This window comes from Lonchura striata, chromosome 9 (assembly GCF_050655825.1).
Source record: "Lonchura striata isolate lonStrDom1 chromosome 9, ASM5065582v1, whole genome shotgun sequence".
In the NCBI taxonomy this organism is placed as follows: Eukaryota; Metazoa; Chordata; class Aves; order Passeriformes; family Estrildidae; genus Lonchura; species Lonchura striata.
Window position 1 is genome coordinate 30,458,768 of NC_140711.1, and position 20,455 is coordinate 30,479,222.

The 20,455-nt window shown below is 50.8% G+C and overlaps 1 protein-coding gene across 12 annotated transcripts in view; it reads left to right on the top strand.

Annotated features, from left to right (window-relative positions):
- VEPH1 (ventricular zone expressed PH domain containing 1) overlaps positions 1 to 20,455 on the top strand; it is a 76,048-nt gene that overhangs the window by 33,899 nt on the left and 21,694 nt on the right. For all 12 annotated transcript variants that reach the window (XR_014957429.1, XR_014957430.1, XR_014957427.1 and 9 more), the window contains 5 exons: positions 3,108 to 3,317; positions 4,231 to 4,604; positions 12,935 to 13,074; positions 14,836 to 14,970; positions 19,258 to 19,375. Coding sequence is in view for 1 of the 12 variants with exons in the window: in XM_085588067.1 (XP_085444193.1) it covers positions 3,108 to 3,317; positions 4,231 to 4,604; positions 12,935 to 13,074; positions 14,836 to 14,970; positions 19,258 to 19,375 (977 nt within the window). In the remaining 11 variants the exon portion in view is untranslated. The remainder of the gene's footprint in view (positions 1 to 3,107; positions 3,318 to 4,230; positions 4,605 to 12,934; positions 13,075 to 14,835; positions 14,971 to 19,257; positions 19,376 to 20,455) is intronic.

Below are 20,455 nucleotides of genomic sequence, written 5' to 3' on the forward strand. Positions count from 1 at the left end.
GTCCCAAAATTGCAAGTTATTCAGTCCCAGGGGGCTTTTAAAGAACATATGCAGGGTTTTAATGGACTGATCCAACTAGAGGGGCAGTGTAGTCAATTAAAGGGGAAGAAAGCTTCAAAGCCCTCGTTAAGGGGCTGCACCAGTGCTGTGGCTGCTTGGAATTGTTTTACGCTGGGACAGGAAAGATTTAGGTTAAATATGAGGAAGTGCTTTACTCAGAGGCTGGCAGGCCCTGGCACAGGTGCCCAGAGCAGCTGTGGCTGCCCCTGGATCCCTGGCAGTGCCCAAGGCTGGGACACTGGGGCTTGGAGCAGCCTGTGGGACAGTGGAGAGGTCCCAGTGGAATGGGATGGAATGGAATACTCTTTAAGGTCCTTCCAACACAAACCAGTCTGGGATTGTGCTGACAATTCCCTGATCTTTTCTCCATCACTTGCCTTCTTCAAACTTGTCCATCCTGTTGGAGGAGGTGATTTTCTCTCCCTTAACAAGCCACGAACACCTCGTGGCCTCCATGAGCACAGAGGTGAAACCCTGGCCAGGTGTATTTTCCTTGCTCTCCCTTTGGGATGCTCTTTTGGTGCTGTGATAATGGTGCTGCTGCCCTGGAGAAATGTCCTTTGTGCTGATGCATCCCCTGGACACGGAGGTGCATTTGTGCAGAGGGTTTGAAGCGTGAAGCCAGCAGCAGCCTGGCACTGCGCTATTTTTGGCATGATGGTTTCTCCATCACCTCGTGCACCCTCCTCCTCCTCCTCCTGCAAACAGCTCTGGTGTAAAGTGATCCTGCTCCAGCAGCCTCAGCAGTGCCCCTTGCCGAGGCTGCAGACAATGGTTGGTCTGAGTGGGCTGGAAGGGGAGCCCAGCAGGAAGGGCTCCCGTGGGGTGGGATGGAGCCCTCACTGAGGGTTTTGTGGGGTTTTGTGCCTCTGGCCTCCCAGGGAACTGATGTGAGCACAGGGCTGGTTACTTGGACACCCTCTGCTTCCCCCTTGGGAATCCTGGCACCAGCAGGGGCAACAACGGGACGCTGGCTTGAGGAGCCCACCCTCCACACCCTAGGAGTGACTTTTTTCAGCTCAACATATGTAAAATAGGATTCATCCACGTTTCTTTTCCAATCATAACAATTTCATGACTCTTTAGGAGAAGCACTTCCTTGCATTCCCTTCACAAAGCCATGGGAGCTCAGCAGGAGAGTGCTGGACAAAGAGGTGCTGTTTGAAACACCATTTTTAATCCCAAACATCACCAAGGCTGCCTGGTTGGGGTCTGTCACTCCCAAAGCCCATCAGTCCATCAATCCCCTCTCTGTGCCCCGAGGCTTTGCCCATATTTACACAGGGAACAGGAGTTTTCCTTAGAGCTCAGCTCCCACAATGGCAGCAGTGTTGGGAGCTGTGCTGGAGTGACTGCTTTCCAATAAATTAAATCTTGTCCTACATCCCCAGAAAGATTTGTTAGGAAAGGTCGCATCAAGGGTCTTTATTGCAGAAGAATATTTTTCAAGGGCTCCTCAGTGTTAATATATTATGAGATCTTGCTTGAATTAAAAACAAAGCAAGACAAAACTTGCCAGCTCCCCTGAGAAATATCCTGAGCTGCCTTTATCAAAACAAGTGAAAAAGTGCATTTAGTGATGCCACATTTCTGGTTGTTTTGTAAAAACCTGGCTTTTTACAATTGGTAATGTGCAGTTTGTGGAGTTTTTAATGGGCTCCCCCACTGCGAGTGTGACTTGTGAGACTCTGCTGCTTTGGAAGGGCTGTGTTAAACCCCTCATTTGTGGTTTTATAGATGCATCTTTTACAGATTTAGCTATTCAGATGTTTTTTCATGAGGGAAAAAAAAAAAAAAAAGGAAATCAAACAAAGAAATAGAAGCATAACAAACTTGTTTTAGAGCTGTGGGTGGAGTTTAAAAAGTAAATACTGTCCAATCCCCCTTGATTCTCCAAGAGATTCCTGTTTGCTTTGTGCTGCTCCGTGGTTTTTGGTGCCAGCTCCTCCCTGCTTGCAGGAGTGAGCTGGGAACGTGCACATCATCCCAGCAGGACAGGGAGAGGGGAAGAACAGTGATGCTCCTGCTGTTGGTCCCTGGGAAATCCAGACCTGCTGCAGCTGCAGCATCTCCAAGGCAGAGTAAGGATACCCAAAATTCAGATTTCCAGCAAATGGCCAAATATTTGGGGAGCTGAGTCTCTCTGCAGGCTCTGAGTGATGAGGGAACCCAGAGAAAGCCACTTTCAAAGCTCTTTGAGGGAACCCAGCACGTTTTTACCAACAGTGTCTTTCCCAGCAGATTTCTGTTTATCCTGTAAGATCAACAGCTTCCCTTCAATTTATTTGAAAGTTACCTTTGAATTTTTGCATTAAAATGTTCTATTTTGTGGCTGCCCATCCCTGGCAGTGCCCAAGGCCAGGCTGGACAGGGCTGGAGCAGCCTGGGGCAGTGGGAGGTGTCCCTGCCATGGTAGAGGTGGCACTGGGTGGGCTTTAAGGTCCCTTTCAACCCAAACCATTCCAGGATTCTCAGATTCTGCGATTTTAAGACAAACATAACAAATCCAAAACAAAACTACTTGCCCTGCAGTCTCACAAGTTCATTTTAACTCTTCATTTTCTCTTTGCTGAGCTGGAGTCACATTGCTCAGAACTGTTCCTGAGTTTTAAAAGGCACTTTTCTTCCTCAGAATGCAATAATTCAGTAAGAATTGTATGTACTTCGGTCAAAGCTTTAAAACCACAGAATTCTATAAAGTCTGCAAATAGCTTGACTTTTGCCTTGTGAAAATAATGTAATAAGTCAGTGTTTAGCAATTTTGAGAGAATGTTATGAGTTCAGATGAAAAACTTTTGACTATCAGGGACAGAGTTGTGATTTGCTGGTGCTTGGCAGTCTCCAGTCCAGGGTTGTCAGAGATGTTCAGTGCTTCTGATCCATCAGAGATGTTGATCTAGAAGATGTTCCTGAAAATAACCTCAGGGAATCTCTGTTTAAACATAATTATTTTACCAGATCCAAACCACAAGTCCCAGGCAGAGACACAGCATCAGCACAATGGACACAGTGTGCCAGAGTTAATGTTCTGCTTTCTGCTTCCTCAGGATGGAAAACGACCCTGAGGCAGAATGTCCTCTACCACTGGATGATTTAAAATCTGTCGTGAATGGCAGTGAAGAAGATGAAAAGCTGCAAGTTAAAATCCAGGCTTTTGAAGAGAAAATAAACGTGGACAGCAGCACCCCTGGCTCAGTGAGGAGATACAGCCTGGGCCAGGTTTCTAAAGAGGAAAGGAAGGATATGAGGTTTAACAGGTAGGGCTCTGGAAAATGTGTGAGGGGTTCAGGAAGATCAGTTCTGTCATAAAACTTTATCCAAATGTGGAGGGTTTGGTCTGCTCATGGAATACTCACAGGCAGCATAAACCTACATTTAACTGATCTTTGCACCCATGAACTTAAGGGCTGGGTGAAAACTTTCTAAAATCCCAGAATCCCAGAATGGTTGGGGTTGGTCAAAACCCATCCAGTGTCACCATGGGCAGGGACACCTCCCACTGTCCCAGGTGCCCCAAGCCCCAGTGTCCAACCTGGCCCTGGGCACTGCCAGGGATCCAGGGGCAGCCACAGCTTCCCTGGGAAACCCATTTAATCTTTTCTGTGTCCTAAAGCATCAAAAAGGGCAGGAAAAAAGCCTCCATTGAGCTATCACAGACAGGAAGGTCCTGAGAGCTTTTCTGGGGTGTTATCACTAACAATATTTATCAGTGACAGCAACATGACCTTGGGCTGTCCCTGCCCCACAGCTCCACGCAGAGCTCTGCTCTCCCTGCTCCAGGATTTGCCCTTTCAGCCACTTCTGCCCTCTTTGCTCCCCTCCATCTCCAGCAGGGATCCAGGGCAGGGGGAGCAGGATTCAGTGAAATGCTGCTGTTGCCAGTTTTATGGTGGGATTGGTACGGCAGCCACGCCACCCTGGGCTCTAGGATCCTTGCAGAGGGGCTGCCTCGCTCCCCCGTGGCAGATGTTGGGACATGTGGGTATTATTTGGATATTGTTCCATTGCATTTGCTTATTAAAGTTGAGGTTTGAGCTTGGCTTTGGAAATGCAGATTTTTCCAGAAGCCCCACACTGGGCTCTCTGAGGCAGCTGCACAGGGCACGTTTTGGGGGCATTTTTGTGCCCTGCCTCTATTCCAAACCCTTTTCCCATCCTTCCTCCCTGCAGGTCCAAGAGCCTGGCCCTGCACGCGCTCAGGGTGAAGGGGCTGAGCTCGGAGGGAGGGCAGGACGAGGAGAGTGGGGACATCTCCTTCTCTGAGCTCTACCTCAGCCAGGAGCACCAGGAGGTGCCTTTTCGGGTGCAGCCCGAGGCAGGGACCTGCCTGCTGTCACAGCAGAGTGCTGACGTCCCCCAGCCAGCCAGGCTGCCAAATGTGACCCTGGAAAAGGCCGGGGAGGGAAGGGCAGAGGCAGCCACGAGCCCTGAGGAGCACCAGGACCAGCTGTACCTGCACCTGAAGGAGAACCTGGGCAGAGTGAAGGAGTTTGTGGTGGAGATGGGGAGGAGGATTCCCATCCCTGAGCAGTGTGTGATCGAAGGTAAGCAGGATCAACCTCCCAGGGACTTCAACACCCACCCAGACCAAAGAGCCCCAGCACAGGCAGGGAGGAACATCAGCTGTAGAAAACAACATTTCCCAAATGGAGTCTTTTGAAACCTTCCAGGATTCATTTCCTTCAGGACACAGCCCATCCCGTGCCTCTCCCAGACTCCCAGGGAGGCTCAGGTGAACGTTTCCTCCTGGATGTGTTGTCAATGGACCCTGAAGGGTGGCAGAGCCTCTGGGCACAAGGGCAGGGCAGCAAGGGCCATTGCCAGCTGCAGGCTGGAGCTGTGGAGCTGGCTGGGACATCAGGGATCCGTGTGGTCCGTGAGGCTCCTGCTGGGTCGGTTTGAGGCAGATCTGGGGCTCCCTCCTCATCACCAAGTTATTAAACCAGCAGAGTTGGGACAACAATGGTCAGGACCCTCGGGGCAGCACATTCCAACACAAACCTCCCCGAGGGCACAGCGGGTGAGATGTCCATGGCTGGGATGGGTTGGATCCCATCTCACCAATCCCTGGGTGTGTAAATGCTGCTTTAATGTTTGCTGCTTTCATGCCTGGTCTGTGATCTGCTCCTCTTTGAAGTGAATGCTTTGGGTTTTGTTGGGAGCCTCCTGCTTTATTCCCTTTGAGGTGAATTTGGGTGCATCCAACCCCTCGCTGGTGGCCATAAGCTGTTCACAGCCCAACCCTTCCATGGGCCACGTTGATCCCAAAGAGCAGCTGCCTCAATCAATTAAATTAAATTTAATTTAATAAATTAAATTTCCAGTCCCTTCAAACATCACCTTCTAATACAGCATCACTTCAGCTCCAACGAGCATCAACTGAAGTTGATAAAAGATTTATTTCTTTCCTTTCTCAGTGGTGAAGAAGTGGAAAATCAGTCTCCACTCATAAAAGGGATATACTACTCTCTACATATATATTTTAAAAGCTTATGGTTCTGAAGAGTTTCCTAAATACCTTGAATTCCAGGTTTAGTAGTTGAAATAGTTATTTGGTAGAATTAAGGATAAAACTTGTGTTGCATAAAATTCCAGTGAAAACATGAGAGTGAACAATGTGGCTTTTGAAGTGCTGAGTGCTCTGACCCCACATTAATGAAATCCCATATATTGAATATTTTTTAATGTATTGCTCAGTTTCCTTTCTGCAATACCTCTTATGATACATCCTAGGCATGTGACTATTTCTAAATTCATTCAAACGATTGTAATTTCCTGAAAATCCTCAACTAGCATTCCTAGGGAAATTCCTTGAGCAGGGACACACGTGCAGAGCAGAGATTTATGGGAGTCGTTCTAAATCTGTTGAAGAAATGCAGCCCTGCTCATTCCACAGGGGACAGCTCTGTTAATATTCCAGATATTGCATAAAGCTCTCCAAAAACCTGCAGTTATTGCACTTCAGAGATCCCCAGACTCTAACAGGGCCCACTCAAAGGCGTGTTTTACATTTCACCAACATGTTTAGCAGAAAAAAAAACCAAGATTTGAAAACATTAATAAATATAGTTGGCTGATTTTATGTCGGCTGTGTGGGAGTCTGAACTGGAAATTTAATGTGTAAGACATGGAAGATATGAAAAGATAAGAGCTCCAGAGCAGCCCCTCATGACACAGAGGATTTGAAGGAAATAATGGCAAAATGTGTTGCACATTTCCCAACCTTTTCTTCCCTGGCATTTCCAGTGGCAGCTCTGGGGGGGTCAGCGGGGTGTTAATAAAGAAGAATTTAGAAGAATTTCCAAAGGGTGATGGGCCAGATTCTGCTCTCTTGGGCAGAGTTCCATCCCTGCTGGCATTTCTGCTGCTGGTGGTGTCTGACCTGGGGCAGCCTGTCTGGGAATGGGGTAAATTCCTCATTCTTAACCCCAGACTGGAGGCACCTCCAGAAGGGGCTGTGCTGGTGAGGACAGAAACAGAACCTTGGGAATATCCCAGTTTTCCTGTAGGACCCTCAGATCTGGGCATTAATGACACAGGGGAAAGTGTCCAGCCCAGGAGCTGGAGGGGCTCTAAAATCCCTTCCAGCCCAAACCATTCTGGGACTGCCTGCATTAATTAGAGCCTCAATTTGGAGCATAAATGATGAGAGTGGCTGCAGGAGTGTGAGGAAAATCAGAGACCTCCATGTGGAGATAAATGGCCTCTGCAGCCTGGAAAAGAGATTTGCAGTCTCACGAGTGCCTGGCAGGATTAACTGAGTGTCTGCCCCCATCCAGGTGCTGGAGAACACGCCATGAAGTTGTCAGAGGCAAGTTCAAAACACACAAAATAGGCACCTCTGCTCTGCTAAATTGTCTGTGATTTGCAAATTGGCTTTTTTGCTCTTGAGTCAGATGTTTGCCGTGTAGGTCTTACCCCTCACAGAGTATTTTTGCTTTACAGGGTGTGATTTGCAGGTTCCTTGTTGACTTCTAAGCTCATTCAATTTATATTCCGTGTCCAAATGGATGCAATATTAACTGGAGTGTCAGATTTTACAGCTGGGAAGGGCTGCAGGTTGAGAAGTGTCAGGATGGATCCATGAGCTGTCTGTGACAGTTTGAAGATGCCTCATACAGACCTTGAAAAATTGTCAGGTCAGCCCTGTTGTTTCATATTTACTATTTTTGGCTGGCTGTGCCTTGGGCAGGGGAGAGCTGTGAATTGGGTGATGATCCTACAGCAGGAGCAGTGCTAGCACTGGGCTCCTGGCCAGAAGGTTTTATCCTAAAGAAAAGGGCTAAGCTGGGGGTGTTTCACAGAGCAGACAAGCTGCAACACCAGACTCATGTGCATAAGGGAATTTTTTTGGAATGACACTGCAGTCAGAGAGAGGATTTGAGCTGAGGAAGTAAGAAAGAACCCAAACCCACAACAATCCATTTATTGGTTCAGTTCCTGCTTAGCTTGAAGCCTTGTGCCCTGACCCACATCTCTGACATGCCTGATGCAATTTGAGGCATTTTTTTTATGTCATGTCCATCACCTAAAGCCTCTTAATCCTGGGGATCTTTTCCTCAAAAGAAGATAAAAACAAGCCACCATATTTGTCAGGCTCTTCAGTTTTCACAGAGTTCAGCAGCGTTTTCCTCAGCCCATATTTTCTGGGATGGGTTGGGATCCTGTATTCTCCTGGTGGAGATGTCTGATCAGGATTTCTGATCTGCTCTCCTCGTTTCCCAGCCCTGGCAGGACGGAGCCTCAGGGCCACGGTGTGTGTGTCCTGCCCTTGGGAAGGGCTGGGTGCAGCTGAATCCCAGACAGAGCCTGCACAGCTGCTGGATTTGGTTACTACAAGGACAGGCTCCGTTCTGCTCCAGTTCTGCTCGATTTTTAGGTGATTTGGATAAAAAAGCCACCATTAATGCTCAGAGCTTTGGATTTCGAGTGAGCTGCTGGAAGGAAAGCGTCTGATAATATGTGTGTGCCAAGGATGCTGGAGGATTTGCCATCTCCAGCCTCCTTTTGCAAGGACAGAGCCCCAGGAGACCACAGAATCGTTTCCCCCTCACTCACTGAGGCCAGTTCAGCAGCACCCAAGGAAAAACTTCAGAACATTTTCCAGCAGTCCCTCCTGGCTGCTGGTGCCATGCAGGAGGAAATCCATTCCCTGGCATTCCTGGCAGAGGAGGAGGCAGCAGGGGGAGCAGGTTGCAGCGTGCTGGCCCCCAGGGTGGTTGTTGTGATGTTTTATGCGGTGCTGAGGGGTAATGGGGACCAGATGTGGCTGGAAAAGCTCTCTGCTCCCCCGCAGGGCCCAGCCCTGCCCCGGCCTGATGGGTTCCAGCACTCCGGCAGCCAGGCCCTGATCGGGAGCAGATGGGGCCAGCAGGGCCGGCTCCGGGCTGTGAGCCCAGGGAGCGCTCCCGGGAATGGCGCTGCCCTGCAGGGCTGGCATTGCACGCGGCGGGACTGGCACGCCAAACCCCCAGGGGCTGGGAGCCAGGGGGTGGCAGTGCCACCACTGGGGATGGCAGTGACACCATTGGGAATGGCAGTGACACCGCTGGGGATGGCAGTGACACCACTGGGAATGGCAGTGACACCACTGGGGATGGCAGTGGCACTGCTGGGAATGGTGGTGGCACTGCTGGGAATGGCGGTGACACCACTGGGAATGGCAGTGACACCATTGGGGATGGCAGTGCCACCACTGGGGATGGCAGTGACACCATTGGGAATGGCAGTGACACCATTGGGGATGGCAGTGCCACCACTGGGGATGGCAGTGACACCATTGGGAATGGCAGTGGCACTGCTGGGAATGGCGGTGACACCACTGGGAATGGCGGTGTCACTGCTGGGGATGGTGGTGACACTGCTGGGAATGGCAGTGGCACTGCTGGGAATGGCAGTGCCACCACTGGGGATGGCAGTGACACTGCTGGGAATGGCAGTGACACTGCTGGGAATGGCAGTGCCACCACTGGGGATGGCAGTGACACCGCTGGGAATGGCAGTGCTACTGCTGGGGATGGCAGGGACACCATTCAGGATGGTGGTGCCACCACTGGGAATGGCAGTGACACTGCTCAGGATGGTGGTGCCACCACTCAGGACCATGGTGCCACTGCTGGGGATGGCAGTGCCACCTCTGGGAATGGCGGTGCCACCACTCAGGATGGCCATCATGCCACTGCCGGGAATGGCTGTGCCACCGCTCACGATGGCAGTGCCACTCCTCAGGATGGCAATGCCAGAGCTCAGGTTGGCCATCGTGCTCCTGATTGATCCACGCTGTCAGACCAAGGAGAAATTCCCAGCACCACCGGCAGAGCGTTGGCAATGCCACCAGCTCTGCCCTGGCTGCCCTCAGGTGGGCTTCACCTGGCAGCTGGGACCCTCCTGGGGGTGGTGGCATCACCCAGAGGACTTGGACTTGGACGGGGCTTGGAACAGCCTGGTCTAGGGGAAGGGAGGGAGGTAGAACAGGAGCTTTAAGGCCCTTCCAGCCCACTCTGTGATTCTGGGATGATTTTATGGCTTCTGAGCTCCTGGATTTGCCCCTTGGAGGTGGGGCCTGTGCTGGGTGCCTCATTGTTGCTGTAACTCACACCTTGGGACTGAGTTACGCCCTGCACACAAAGTTAGTGGTGTTTAAAACAATATAAAGCAGCACTTCTTGAGGGTGCTTGCTTTAAAAATTGCCCTCTCCTCCTATAAATATATTTATTGTTTGCATACCTTTTGTAACCCAAACTGAAGAGGTCAGGCAAAGGAAACAGAGGAAGCTGAAAAAGCCTAGACCCAAAATTTAAAAAGCTGCATCCATTCCTTATTGGTTCCACGTTTATGCATGGGTTTGATTCTATTTAGGAAATTTATGAGCATATTTTTACTCCTATTAACAGATTTCATTTAATAGTAAAGGATCACAATGTAAATCAAATAACAGATTAATTGTTCCCAGAGCCAGTGACTCTGTGCCCTCCTGCTTCAGCCCAGCATGTGGAGCTGGAATAGGTAACAATTAACAGCTCTGCTGACATTCTCCTGCTTATATTCTGATCCTTTTCCCCAGGCACAACCCCTCGGTTGTGAACTTTAAAGCTGCAACATATATTCCCTTGTTTCCTGCAGGAGAAAGGAGCTGCTGCTTATTCCCTTGCTGGAAGGCAGAGACGGGCCAAGAGCTGGGCTGAGAAAAGTTCCTTGGCTGAGGAACGTTTCCTTGGGTCCTGATGAGCCTCCTGGGGCGTTTGGTGACTCTGTGGGTGGGTTTGTGTCTTGTGGAGCTCTTCACATGTTCCCGTGTTTTCAAATCCTTTTCTTGTGGTACTTGGACTCTCCTGCCAAGGCCGAGGAAGGAGGAGAACCTGGCAGATAATGAAAGGAGAGGAGAAAATGGTCTTGAACTGCCAGAGGGCAGCGTCAGGTGGGAGATTGGGAAGGAATTCCTGGCTAGGAGGGTGGGCAGGCCTGGCACAGGTACCAGAGCAGCTGGGGCTGCCCCTGGATCCCTGGCAGTGCCCAGGGCCAGGCTGGACAGGGCAGGAGCACCTGGGACAGTGGAAGGTGTCCCTGCAATGACAGAGGGTGGAATAAGATGATATTTAAAGTCCCTTCCAACCCAAGCCACTCCATGATTCCATGATTCTGCTGACACTGGAGTAACTGATATTCCCTGTCCGAGGTGGAAGCTGCTGGTTCATCAGGAGCTGCTGAAAGCTGCAGGCAGCAAACGTGGGCTGCTGCTCAGCCAGTGCCAAACCCAGCACATCAAACAGAGCAGAGCAGCCCTGAGGAACTGCTCAGCTCATCCCAGAGCCTGGGAGATCGTCTGGGATGGAGCTTTTTGCAGTGGTAGTGACAAATGAGTGCTGCAGGTTTCCAGGAACTTTGTGCTCAGCCAGCCAGGGCTCTGCTCTGGAGCTGTCGTTGATTTTGGCACGTGTCCTCAGCCCCCGTGTGCTCCTCGGTGTCACCAGCAAAACCTTGCTAAGCACTTTCTCAGGAGCTTCTCCACAGATCCTTTGCCATTTTTTATTTGCAATAGCCAGGAATGTCCTTCCCAGCCCATCAAACAGATCCCACCTGGGTGCCTTTTCTCACCAAGGGCTGCAGCCCTGCCCCTTCTGCTCCCAGGATTTTTGTCAGTCCATGTGTGTGTGGAACTGGCAGAGTAATGGCTGTGTTCCAGGGAGGAGGAAGGACAAGCTGCCTGCTCCTCTTCACCGTGGTTTGGGGTCATTTTTAGCTAAGAGCCATTTCCCATCTTGAAACATCAACTTTTCACACACATGGCCCAAGGCCAAGCCTGGTTTCTGCTTGAGTGCATGAGTGAAGGTTATTTTAGCATCTGTGAGGGGTCTGCAGTTTGGAAAAGCATCTGTCAGCAGCCTCCTTGGAAATGTCACTGTGTGCTTTCATGTGCCCCAGGATCCAGGATGGCTCTAATTAACCCCTTTGGCTTCCCAAACTCCTCTGTTACAGTGAACACGAGCCCTGGCAGGTTTGGCTGAGAACTGGCAGGTTTGGGTAGCAAAACTCCAGTTTTCCCCATAGCCAGTAATCCACGTGTGTGCAGAGAAGTGGATTTGTGCCCCGTTTTTCCCCGCTGGGGTGTGTTGCTCATGGGCCAGCCATGCAGGGATGTGACTCAGTCTCTTTCTGTCCTGGTGAGTCACCGTGGGGAGAAGGGGAAGGAAGAAAATGCTCAGAGAAAATCTCCTAACTGGAAAAATGAGTTGTGACTTTAGAGAAAACGTGAGTAAGCAGAGATGGTTTCTGGATCTCCTGACAAGGAGAGGCTGAGAGCAGAGGCAGCCTGTGTGTCCACAACAGATGGGCTTGAAATGCTTGGTTTTAACATTTTCCATCTAATCAAGTTGTGAGTGCATAGGAGGGAAATGCAATAAGTTCAGTATTTAGTGTAAACGTGTGACATGTGAGGAATGAGTCTACCAGAGGTACAAAATAATGTGTTGCCAGAACAAAGTGTCAGTGACCAGATTGTCACTGAAAATGCAGAAAATTTAGAAGTGGGATGTTGGAACCTGCCAGAAATGCTACAGAGAGGCCAGGAGGCTGTGAGGCTGGGAGCAAACCTCCAGGAGCTGGCAAGGGGAAACCATTTCATTGTCCTGGGATAAAGAAGTTTGGGATTGCTGAGGAAACGGCGTCCCACTGCCAGAGGGCAGGGATGGATGGGATTTTGGGAAAGAATTCCTGGTGGGAGGGTAGGGAGGGACTGTGCTGGAATTCCCAGAGCAGCTGTGGCTGCCCCTGGATCCCTGGCAGTGCCCAAGGCCAGGATGGACAGGGCTTGGAGCACCTGGGGCAGTGGGAGGTGCCCCTGCCATGGCAGGGCTGGCACTGGATGGGCCTTGAGGTCTTCTCCACCCCAAACCATTCCATGATCTATAATATTTAGCAAAAGCAGAATTGTGCATCTCAAGGGCTCCATTTCCAGTTCAAACCATCACCTCAGCAGGGATCCCACAAGTGTCAGCCCCACCTGGCTGGGGCCTGCTAGGGCAGGGGTTTTCCAACAAACTTCTAAAATAGGATAAGGGATACACAATTTGGATGGACCTGATGATCTGATCTCCCAAATGCATCAGAAAGCACAAGGACTATGACCAGCCTGGCTGGGCTGTGCTGCCCCTCCTGCATTTGGCAGCAAAGGGTTACTGGGTGAGATCTGAAGCACTGAACACTACATTTCTCTCCTACTTTTAAGGGTGCAGACACATCAGTGCCCTGCTGACTGCAGGAGTGCCCCAAATCCTCAATGGAATGTTTTCCCACGTGGCTGTGCCACCCCAGCACGGGCAGGGAGTTTCCTCTCCGCTTTGTAGGTGATTTTAACGTGCCATGTATGTCTTTGCAGACTCTGTCCAAAGCTGTGTGGCAAAGCTGTTCTTCAGCTGTGCCCTGAAGGGCCACTACTGCCTGTACAGCAAATCCAGCTTCACCCTGGTGAGCCAGCAGCCTCCCCTCTGGATCCACATCATGTTCCTGTTCCAGCAGGTGAGGGCACAGCCACCAGGGCCACCCCTGGGCTGCTCACTGGGACAGGAGTGGCACATGGTTCAACTCATTGCACACACCTCTAACTCACTGTGACCATTTGTGACCCTTGTGATCCCTCAGGAGCTCCTTCCACGGGGCTGAAGTTATTTTGTGCTTTGTGAGTTTTTATAGTTCTGGTAAATGCTCCAAATTCCAACTGGCTGGGGAGATTGCAAAGGCTGAGGATAAAAAAGTGGGACCAAAGCACATTGTTCTTATTGAGGCAAAACTTCCAGCAAGGCCCAGGTGCCTTGGAAGCAGCCAGGAACTGGCAGTGGATTTTCGGGGAGCAGCCCCAACCAACCCCAAGGCTGCAGGAGGAGGTTGGAGTGGCAGAACCCACTGGGGTTTTACACAGAGATTTGTAACTCTGCTCCCTGCTCTTCTACCACCCTTCAAGGGATTTTCCTGTGTTTAATTTTATTTCCAGCAGCAGCCCAGTACCTGCACATGTGTGGAATTTCCTAACGGGTCACAAATAGTGTGAAACTAAGAGAGAACCCTACATTCACACTTCAAGATGCAGCAGGTGGGGTTTGAGCTGAAATACAATGTTCAGTTCTTAACACACACAGAGCCTTTCACTGCAGCTCATCCCATCCTAAGGCAGCACTGGGAACACCCAGGATTTATCCAAAATTAACACAGTGGGGTATGCTGTGGATGGAACAGCCTGAATTGCTCTGCCCTGTGTGTTTTCCTAGAAATAAATACTTTTCAAGAACACTGGTCAGTTAATTTAAAAAATAATAATGGAGAGTTCTACTGTGTTTCAAAACTCTTGGATAGAAATTGGGAAATTATTAGTGCAGGAGAGCAGGATTAGGCTGGGTGAGTTTGCTCAGACACAGGAGACAGAAAGTCCATCCAGGAATCCCACGTTTGAAGGATATTGCCCATATTGTGAAATCAAATATTTGCAGTATGGAAAATCAGATTTGTCGTGCACTCTTATCTTGGCTCCTGCGTGTAAATGCATTCTTTAATTAAAAGATCACGGGGGAGATAGAGGAGAGGCACAAATGCTCTCAGCCCCAGTGCTGCTGTGCCACTGCCCATGTGAGCAGTGATGAGCAAAGGGCTTGGGGCTGTTGGGGTGCCAGGGTCACTCACTGTCCTGTGGCTCAGGGAGCTCTGGGGGGACAGCAGCCCCCAGCGAGGTGTCACCCTGTCCTGGGGGTGTCCTGGGGGTCATCCTCCTGCAGCTGAGAATGTCCTGTGGACTTCTCCTGCTGTGTTTCACCCTGCTCTCTGTCTGTGCACTCACAAACTGTTCATGCTCGAGGACTGAGAGCTGGAGGAGCTCCAAAGAAACTCACAGAAGCCTGCAGGGCTGTGAGGCACCTCCTCCCTCTGCCTGGAAATGCCAGCTTTTCCCAGGGGGATGCAGCTCCCCCAGGTCTCTGCGTGGTTCACAGAGGCCAGTGCTGCTGATGGTGATAAATTCACATTTCAGTAGGGAACCAGGTCGTGTAGTGGCCATTGAAGGGGAATCCTCGGTGAGCCACAGACCTCGGAGATGTGGGATTGCAATAAAAATCAAAAAGCCCAGAGGAAATGAGATGTTTGATGTTGTAGCCAGCTGTGAGCCCATTGATCCATCAGAACTCCCTGGGGAGAGCTGGGCTCACCCCTGGCTGTCCCACTGTGAGGACAAGCTGCTCTTTGGTAACACCTGAGTGAAAAACCACCAGCAATCATTCCCAACCTTTTCTGCAGAGCCTGTTTGCAGAACCTCTGTCTGTACAAAGCAGCTCTGTGCAAGTCCTCAAGGCCCTGTGGGAGAAGACACAGCTCAAGGGGACGCACAGCTTTGAGGCTGCCATGATCCAGTCCACCTTCCCACACCAGAAGGTAAGGAGTTATTTCCTCACAGATTAAAAGAGCAGAAGGACTTGGCCCTGCACTTTGGAACCTTTGCTCTGTTCAGGGGTGTTTTGTGCTGTGCTTTGGAAGGTGCCCAGGCTGGTTCTCCAGCCCTCCACTGAACTGAGCCATGGCATCAAAAGCAGGGATGCTGCACGTGGGTTTGCTCCTGCTCACAGCCTGGAGCTCTGGACTCAGCTCAGCTGCTGCTGTGGGCTGTTGGGCAGCCCCTGGAAGTTCACCCAGCTAAACACAGCCCTGGATTTTATGGAGTTATTTGTCTGCACATGTGCCATTGGTTACCCCCATCAGCTGAAGGGATTGCAGCCCAAAGCTCTTTTCTGTCTCCAGGATTTCAGTGAATGCTCTTTCCAAGCTATTAATCAGCTGCTTGGAAAAGGCCACTGTAGGATTGGAAAACAAATATCTATTTATTTCTGAGCATCTCCATCCAGCTCAGTTGGATGAAATGAGTTGTCAAACATGATTTTATAAAACACTCTTTCTCAGAATATTGTGGGCATGAATATGGTGGTGGAATAGGATTAAATTACCAAGATTATGGCTGATTTAAAACCAGAGTTTTGTTAGGAACACCTTCTAACAATGTGGTGAAGAAGTGGGAACTTTTGCTGGAGCTCAGAGGAGTGGGGGACCCCCACATCTGAGAGCAGCTTTGGGGCCAGTTTTACTCACAGAGGAGCTGTGCTAAGGATTTGAGCTGCTGTTGAATCCAGGCCTGGCTCATCCAGAGGCTTTAGAGCAGCTTTGCTGCTCAGCAGGGGCTTAACTCGAGCCCCTGGCAAGCTCCACTCATCCAAAATCAGAGTTGGTGCAGTGTGAAGGGTTTGGGGAATGCAGAGCTCAGGGCAGAGCTGGATGGCACAATCTCACAAACCCTGAGTTCTGCAGCACTGCACTCCAACAAACTAAAAATGGAGCCCCATCTTTCTCTCTCCAAGGCCTTTTACAGATAAACTGTCCAATTAAGAAATTACACCTAAATTATTTTTACTTTAACCCAATAATCAACCACCCATGGCCTGCAATGGGGACTTTTTAATCCAATTACACAAAACCACCCAAACGCACGGGGAAGAAGGTGAAGAAGGAGCGGCCTCCACCCTAAAACCTCCATCTTGCTTTATATACATTACTATTTTCTAAACCCTCAAACTCTGAGTTTTCACCCTGTGACATCACACACTTCTATCCAAACTCCACCCCCACAATCCCAGTTCCACCATTCCATTTTGGAAACTTCTCCACAGCCCCCGGTCAGTGCAGAGTTCTCCTGGGGGTCAGTGCCTGGCAGCACAGAAAGTCTGGAATTCTCAGCATCCAGGGTTCCAACACCGTGGAGGTCCCACAGCAGCAGAGCTGGGAGGGGGATCCTGGTCTCTGCAGGCTCAGGGATCCAGCAGGGATTGGAGCAGGGAGCAGCCCTGGAGCCTGAGGGACAGCTGGGACCCCTCTGAGCTGCTGTGACACTGCAGGGTCCCCTCCTGGGCTCTGCTCTTGGCTGCTGCATTTTCTTTCTGCTTTGGCTTTGCTTATTAGCACAGAACCAGAGTTTGTTCTGCTTTTGTTCACTACCGAGAGCCCGAGTTTGTCTCTAGTGCAATTTCCATTCCGTTTTCTGGGAATGAGGACTAGGACTGCCATAAAGAAGGTTTTCTTTAGCTTTTTCAATTCCAAAAAATCTGCCTGGAACATTCCCTGCATGACCTAGTCCTTAGTTTCCTCAGCTTCTGTCATAATTGCAATTTGTCATCTCAGAAGTTCTAACAGGACTTCAGACAGTGTGAATTATTGGACAAAATTATTGTATTTGTTGGTGTTATTCCTCTGCCAGTAATTTAGGAAGCAAAATTCTGGGGGTGTGGTTGCTTCCTTAAGTACAGCACTTTTAATTTTCAATGGCTTGAAGTGTGTTGATGCAAAGGAGCATCAGCATTGCCATATTTGAGTCTAAGTTTTATGCATTGTGTTCTAGCAGAGTCTGAAATGCTTTTTCAGGGTGGGATGGGGTATTGGGAAGGAATTCCTGGCTGGGAGGGTGGGCATGCCCTGGCACAGGGTGCCCAGAGCAGCCGGGGCTGCCCCTGGCAGTGCTCAGGGCCAGGCTGGATGGGGCTTGGAGCAACCTGGGACAGTGGAAGGTGATATTTTTTTTTTTTCCAGTATGGATTCTAAAGCATTTTTCAAACCTGGAGATTAATGTATGACATCAGTGCTTCACTCCAGACTGAATTCTGAGAAATGCCTTCAGCTGTGGTGATCCCTGGAGCTGCACTGAGGGCCTGGCTCACACAGAGCTCGCTGTGTTCCACTGGGCAGCCTCTCCATGCCACAGAAAACATTTTATTTGTTCATTCAGCACGGCTCGAGATGTGCCAGGAGCAAAGCACTTCCAGATGTGGATCCTCCCAGGTTCCCTGGGCTCCCCAGAGCTCCTTATCAAAGCCCTGTGTGTGCCCAGCCCAGGGGAGCTGCCTGAGCTGTCCTGGCTCCTCTGTGCCACCTCCCCCTGGCAGCCCTGGCGTGGTGACTGCTTTACTGGCCCCTCAGGGATCCCTTTATTGCTCGCCCTGCAAGAGCAGAATTTAAATGTTTGGGCCATGGGTCGCTCTGTTCTCCCCTCTCCTTTCAGCTCACGTGGCAGAAGGAAGGGCCACGCTGGCACAAGGGGCTCTCTGAGCTTTTCAGGGTGATGGAGCACGGGGATGAGATAAATCTCTCCTCTCCAATTAGGCTTTCCCCAGGCTTCCCCTCCTGAAATCAGTGGCTCCTTGCAGGTTATTTCGAGCGTGCTGGAGTGCAGAGTGGAGCAGGCAGGTTTCTGCACTGATATTTCAGTGGGATTTGCTCTCTTTCAGGCTGGAGTTGCCTCCTGGCAGCCACCACCATTTTTTTTTTGTGGGATAGGGAAGCTCCCAGGCTTTCTGTGCAGCCTTGTCCCTGGTGACTGCAGTGCCATTGCTCTGCCCATCTTGTGTCCCCCAAGGTGCCAAGCTGGAGCTAGCAGAAGGCCCTGGCTGTGCTCTGCTCTCTCTCCTTCACTCCGGCTTGCCTGGCAAGGCTGGAATCCTGCACCCCTTCCCAGGCTGTGCCTGGTGATGGGCTGAGCCCTGGCAGGGGATGGGCTTTTCCCCCTGTGTCAGTCCGTGTTTTCCTTGGCTGCAGGATGCTGCTGCAGCTCTGTGACCCCACAGCAACACTGGGAGGGTTTCTAGGGCCCTGGGTGTTGGCAGTGAGGGACTTGGTTGCTAAACAAACCCCAATATTTGTGTAGGTGTGAGGTCAGAGTCAGGTTTTCAATAAAATCACAGGGTGTAAATCACTCTGGACAATGCAGTGGCATTAATTCCTCACAGTGAGTATCCTCTGCCCGTTCTGTGCCCAGGGCTGCAGGTTCTGTGTGCCCCTTTGAGCTGGCCAGCTGTTCCTTGGTGGGTGCACAGTGCCACTGCCCTGGCTCGGTGGGGCTGCAGGGACAGCAGAGTGCCCAGCACTGCAGAGTGCCACCACGGAGCCTCCTGGGGCACTGAAACACCCCCGAGAAGGGGCTGGGAACCAAACCATGGAATCTTTTCAGCTGGAAAAGCCCCCAGACCACTGAGGTGGTCCAGACCAACCCTTCTCCAGCACTGCCAAGGCCACCACTGACCCACGTCCCCAGGTGCCACATCCACACTGCTTTTAAATCCCTCCTGTGGCTCCAGCACTGCCCTGGGCAGGCCTTTCCATGAAGAAACTTTCCCAATATCCAATCTGAGCTTCCCCTGGCAGAACTGGGAGCCATTTCCCCTTGTCCTGTCATTTATTCCTTGGAAGAAGAGCCCAATCCCCCCGGCTGTCCCCTCCTGGCAGGAGCTGTGCAGAGCCACAAGGTCCCCCTGATCTCCCTTTTCTCCAGGCTGAGCCATTTCCAGCTCCCTCAGCCTGTCCTCATCACTCTCGTGTTCCAAGGTGGTTCAGCTGTTGGCAAAAGTGCTGGGCCAGGCTGCTGACAGCAGCATGGAAGAGGAAAAACAAATGCCAGACTCTTCCCAGTCCATAATTCATGGATCAGCTGCTACTGCTGGTGGAGAGAGAGAGAGAGAGAGAGCTGTCCTGCCCAGCTCAGTGCCCAGCTCAGTGCCCTGTCCAGCTCAGTGCCCTGGCCCCTTGTCCCTCTGCAGGAGATGTGGGAAGGACCCCCTGTGTCCCTCTGGATTTGGGCTTCTGGTGCTTCTTCACATCATGGGTTTGGTTTCTCTCCTTCCCTCCCAGGACCTGGAGAACATTCAGATGCACCTGGAGGAAGTGAGGTTCTTTGATTTATTTGGCTACAGCGAGGAGGCAGGAGCCTGGCAGTGCTTCATGTGCAACAACCCCGAGAAGGCAACAGGTACAGAGGGGTCCTGCCTCTCTCACTGGGGGGCTGCAGTGTGGAGTGATGCTCACTGGTCGTGCTGGGTGTCTGGCCATGGTGAGGAAAGGGGAAACCAATCTTTCCAGCGGCTATTTTAATTGGAATTCTCCATTCAACTCATCTTTGGCAAGGGAGTCGGGCCCAAACTTGATTTGGTGTGTGCATAGAGGGACACAACCCCAAATCTGGATCATCACTGAGCCCTGGGGAGTGGGAGAGCTCTGCACTCCTCCTCCACTGTCCAGATACAGAATTACATCTCCTGGACCACATCCCAGCTCCTCTGCAGCCCACCCAGGTGCCACAAGTCATGTTGGCACGGAAACAACACCTGGTTCCTGCTTTCTTCACTCTCAGAATTATTTGCTTTAATAGAATTTGCTCTGCCGTGCACATCTCCTTAGGGACATGTGATTAAGTCTTATAAAGGCATAATCCTTCAGCTGTGTTGGAGAAGAGGGTGAGTGGAAAATGGGAAAAACCAGCCTTTTCCCCAGGTATGACCTCCTGGTGCCCTGCCTTTGAAGCTCTCTGGCAGCCAGCAGTGCCAGATGAGTGCCCTGACAGGCAGAGGAATCTTGTTCTCAGACGCTTTCTGCCACTCCATAAAAGTCTGACCAATCCTGGCCAAGAATTTGGACTGTTTTGGCCAAGTGTTTGAATAATTGGCTGTTCCAGAGATTTATTCTAACAGTTAGTGTCTCTTCAGACTGCATCAACCCCAAATTTAGGAAGTGGCCAGCTGCTGCTGCAGGCCAGCCTGTCCCTACTCACTCCATGGGTGTTTGAGCATTTTCTCCTTCCCCAGCTCCTGTGGGACACCAGGACCAGGAGCAAAACCCTGCTCTGAGTTAAAACTTCATCTCCACAGAGCTCTCAGTGTGGTTCCCCATCACGTCAGGGATGTTGAGTGATGAGGAAAACGAGACTCTTGCTTAAAATGTCAAAGCTTCATGAAGCAACTTTGGTCTGAATTTCCAAAGACATTTAACCAGTCCAGCCTTGCCTCACTCCTGCTTTCCTGGCTGTACTGTCCTTTTCATCAGCAATTGCTCT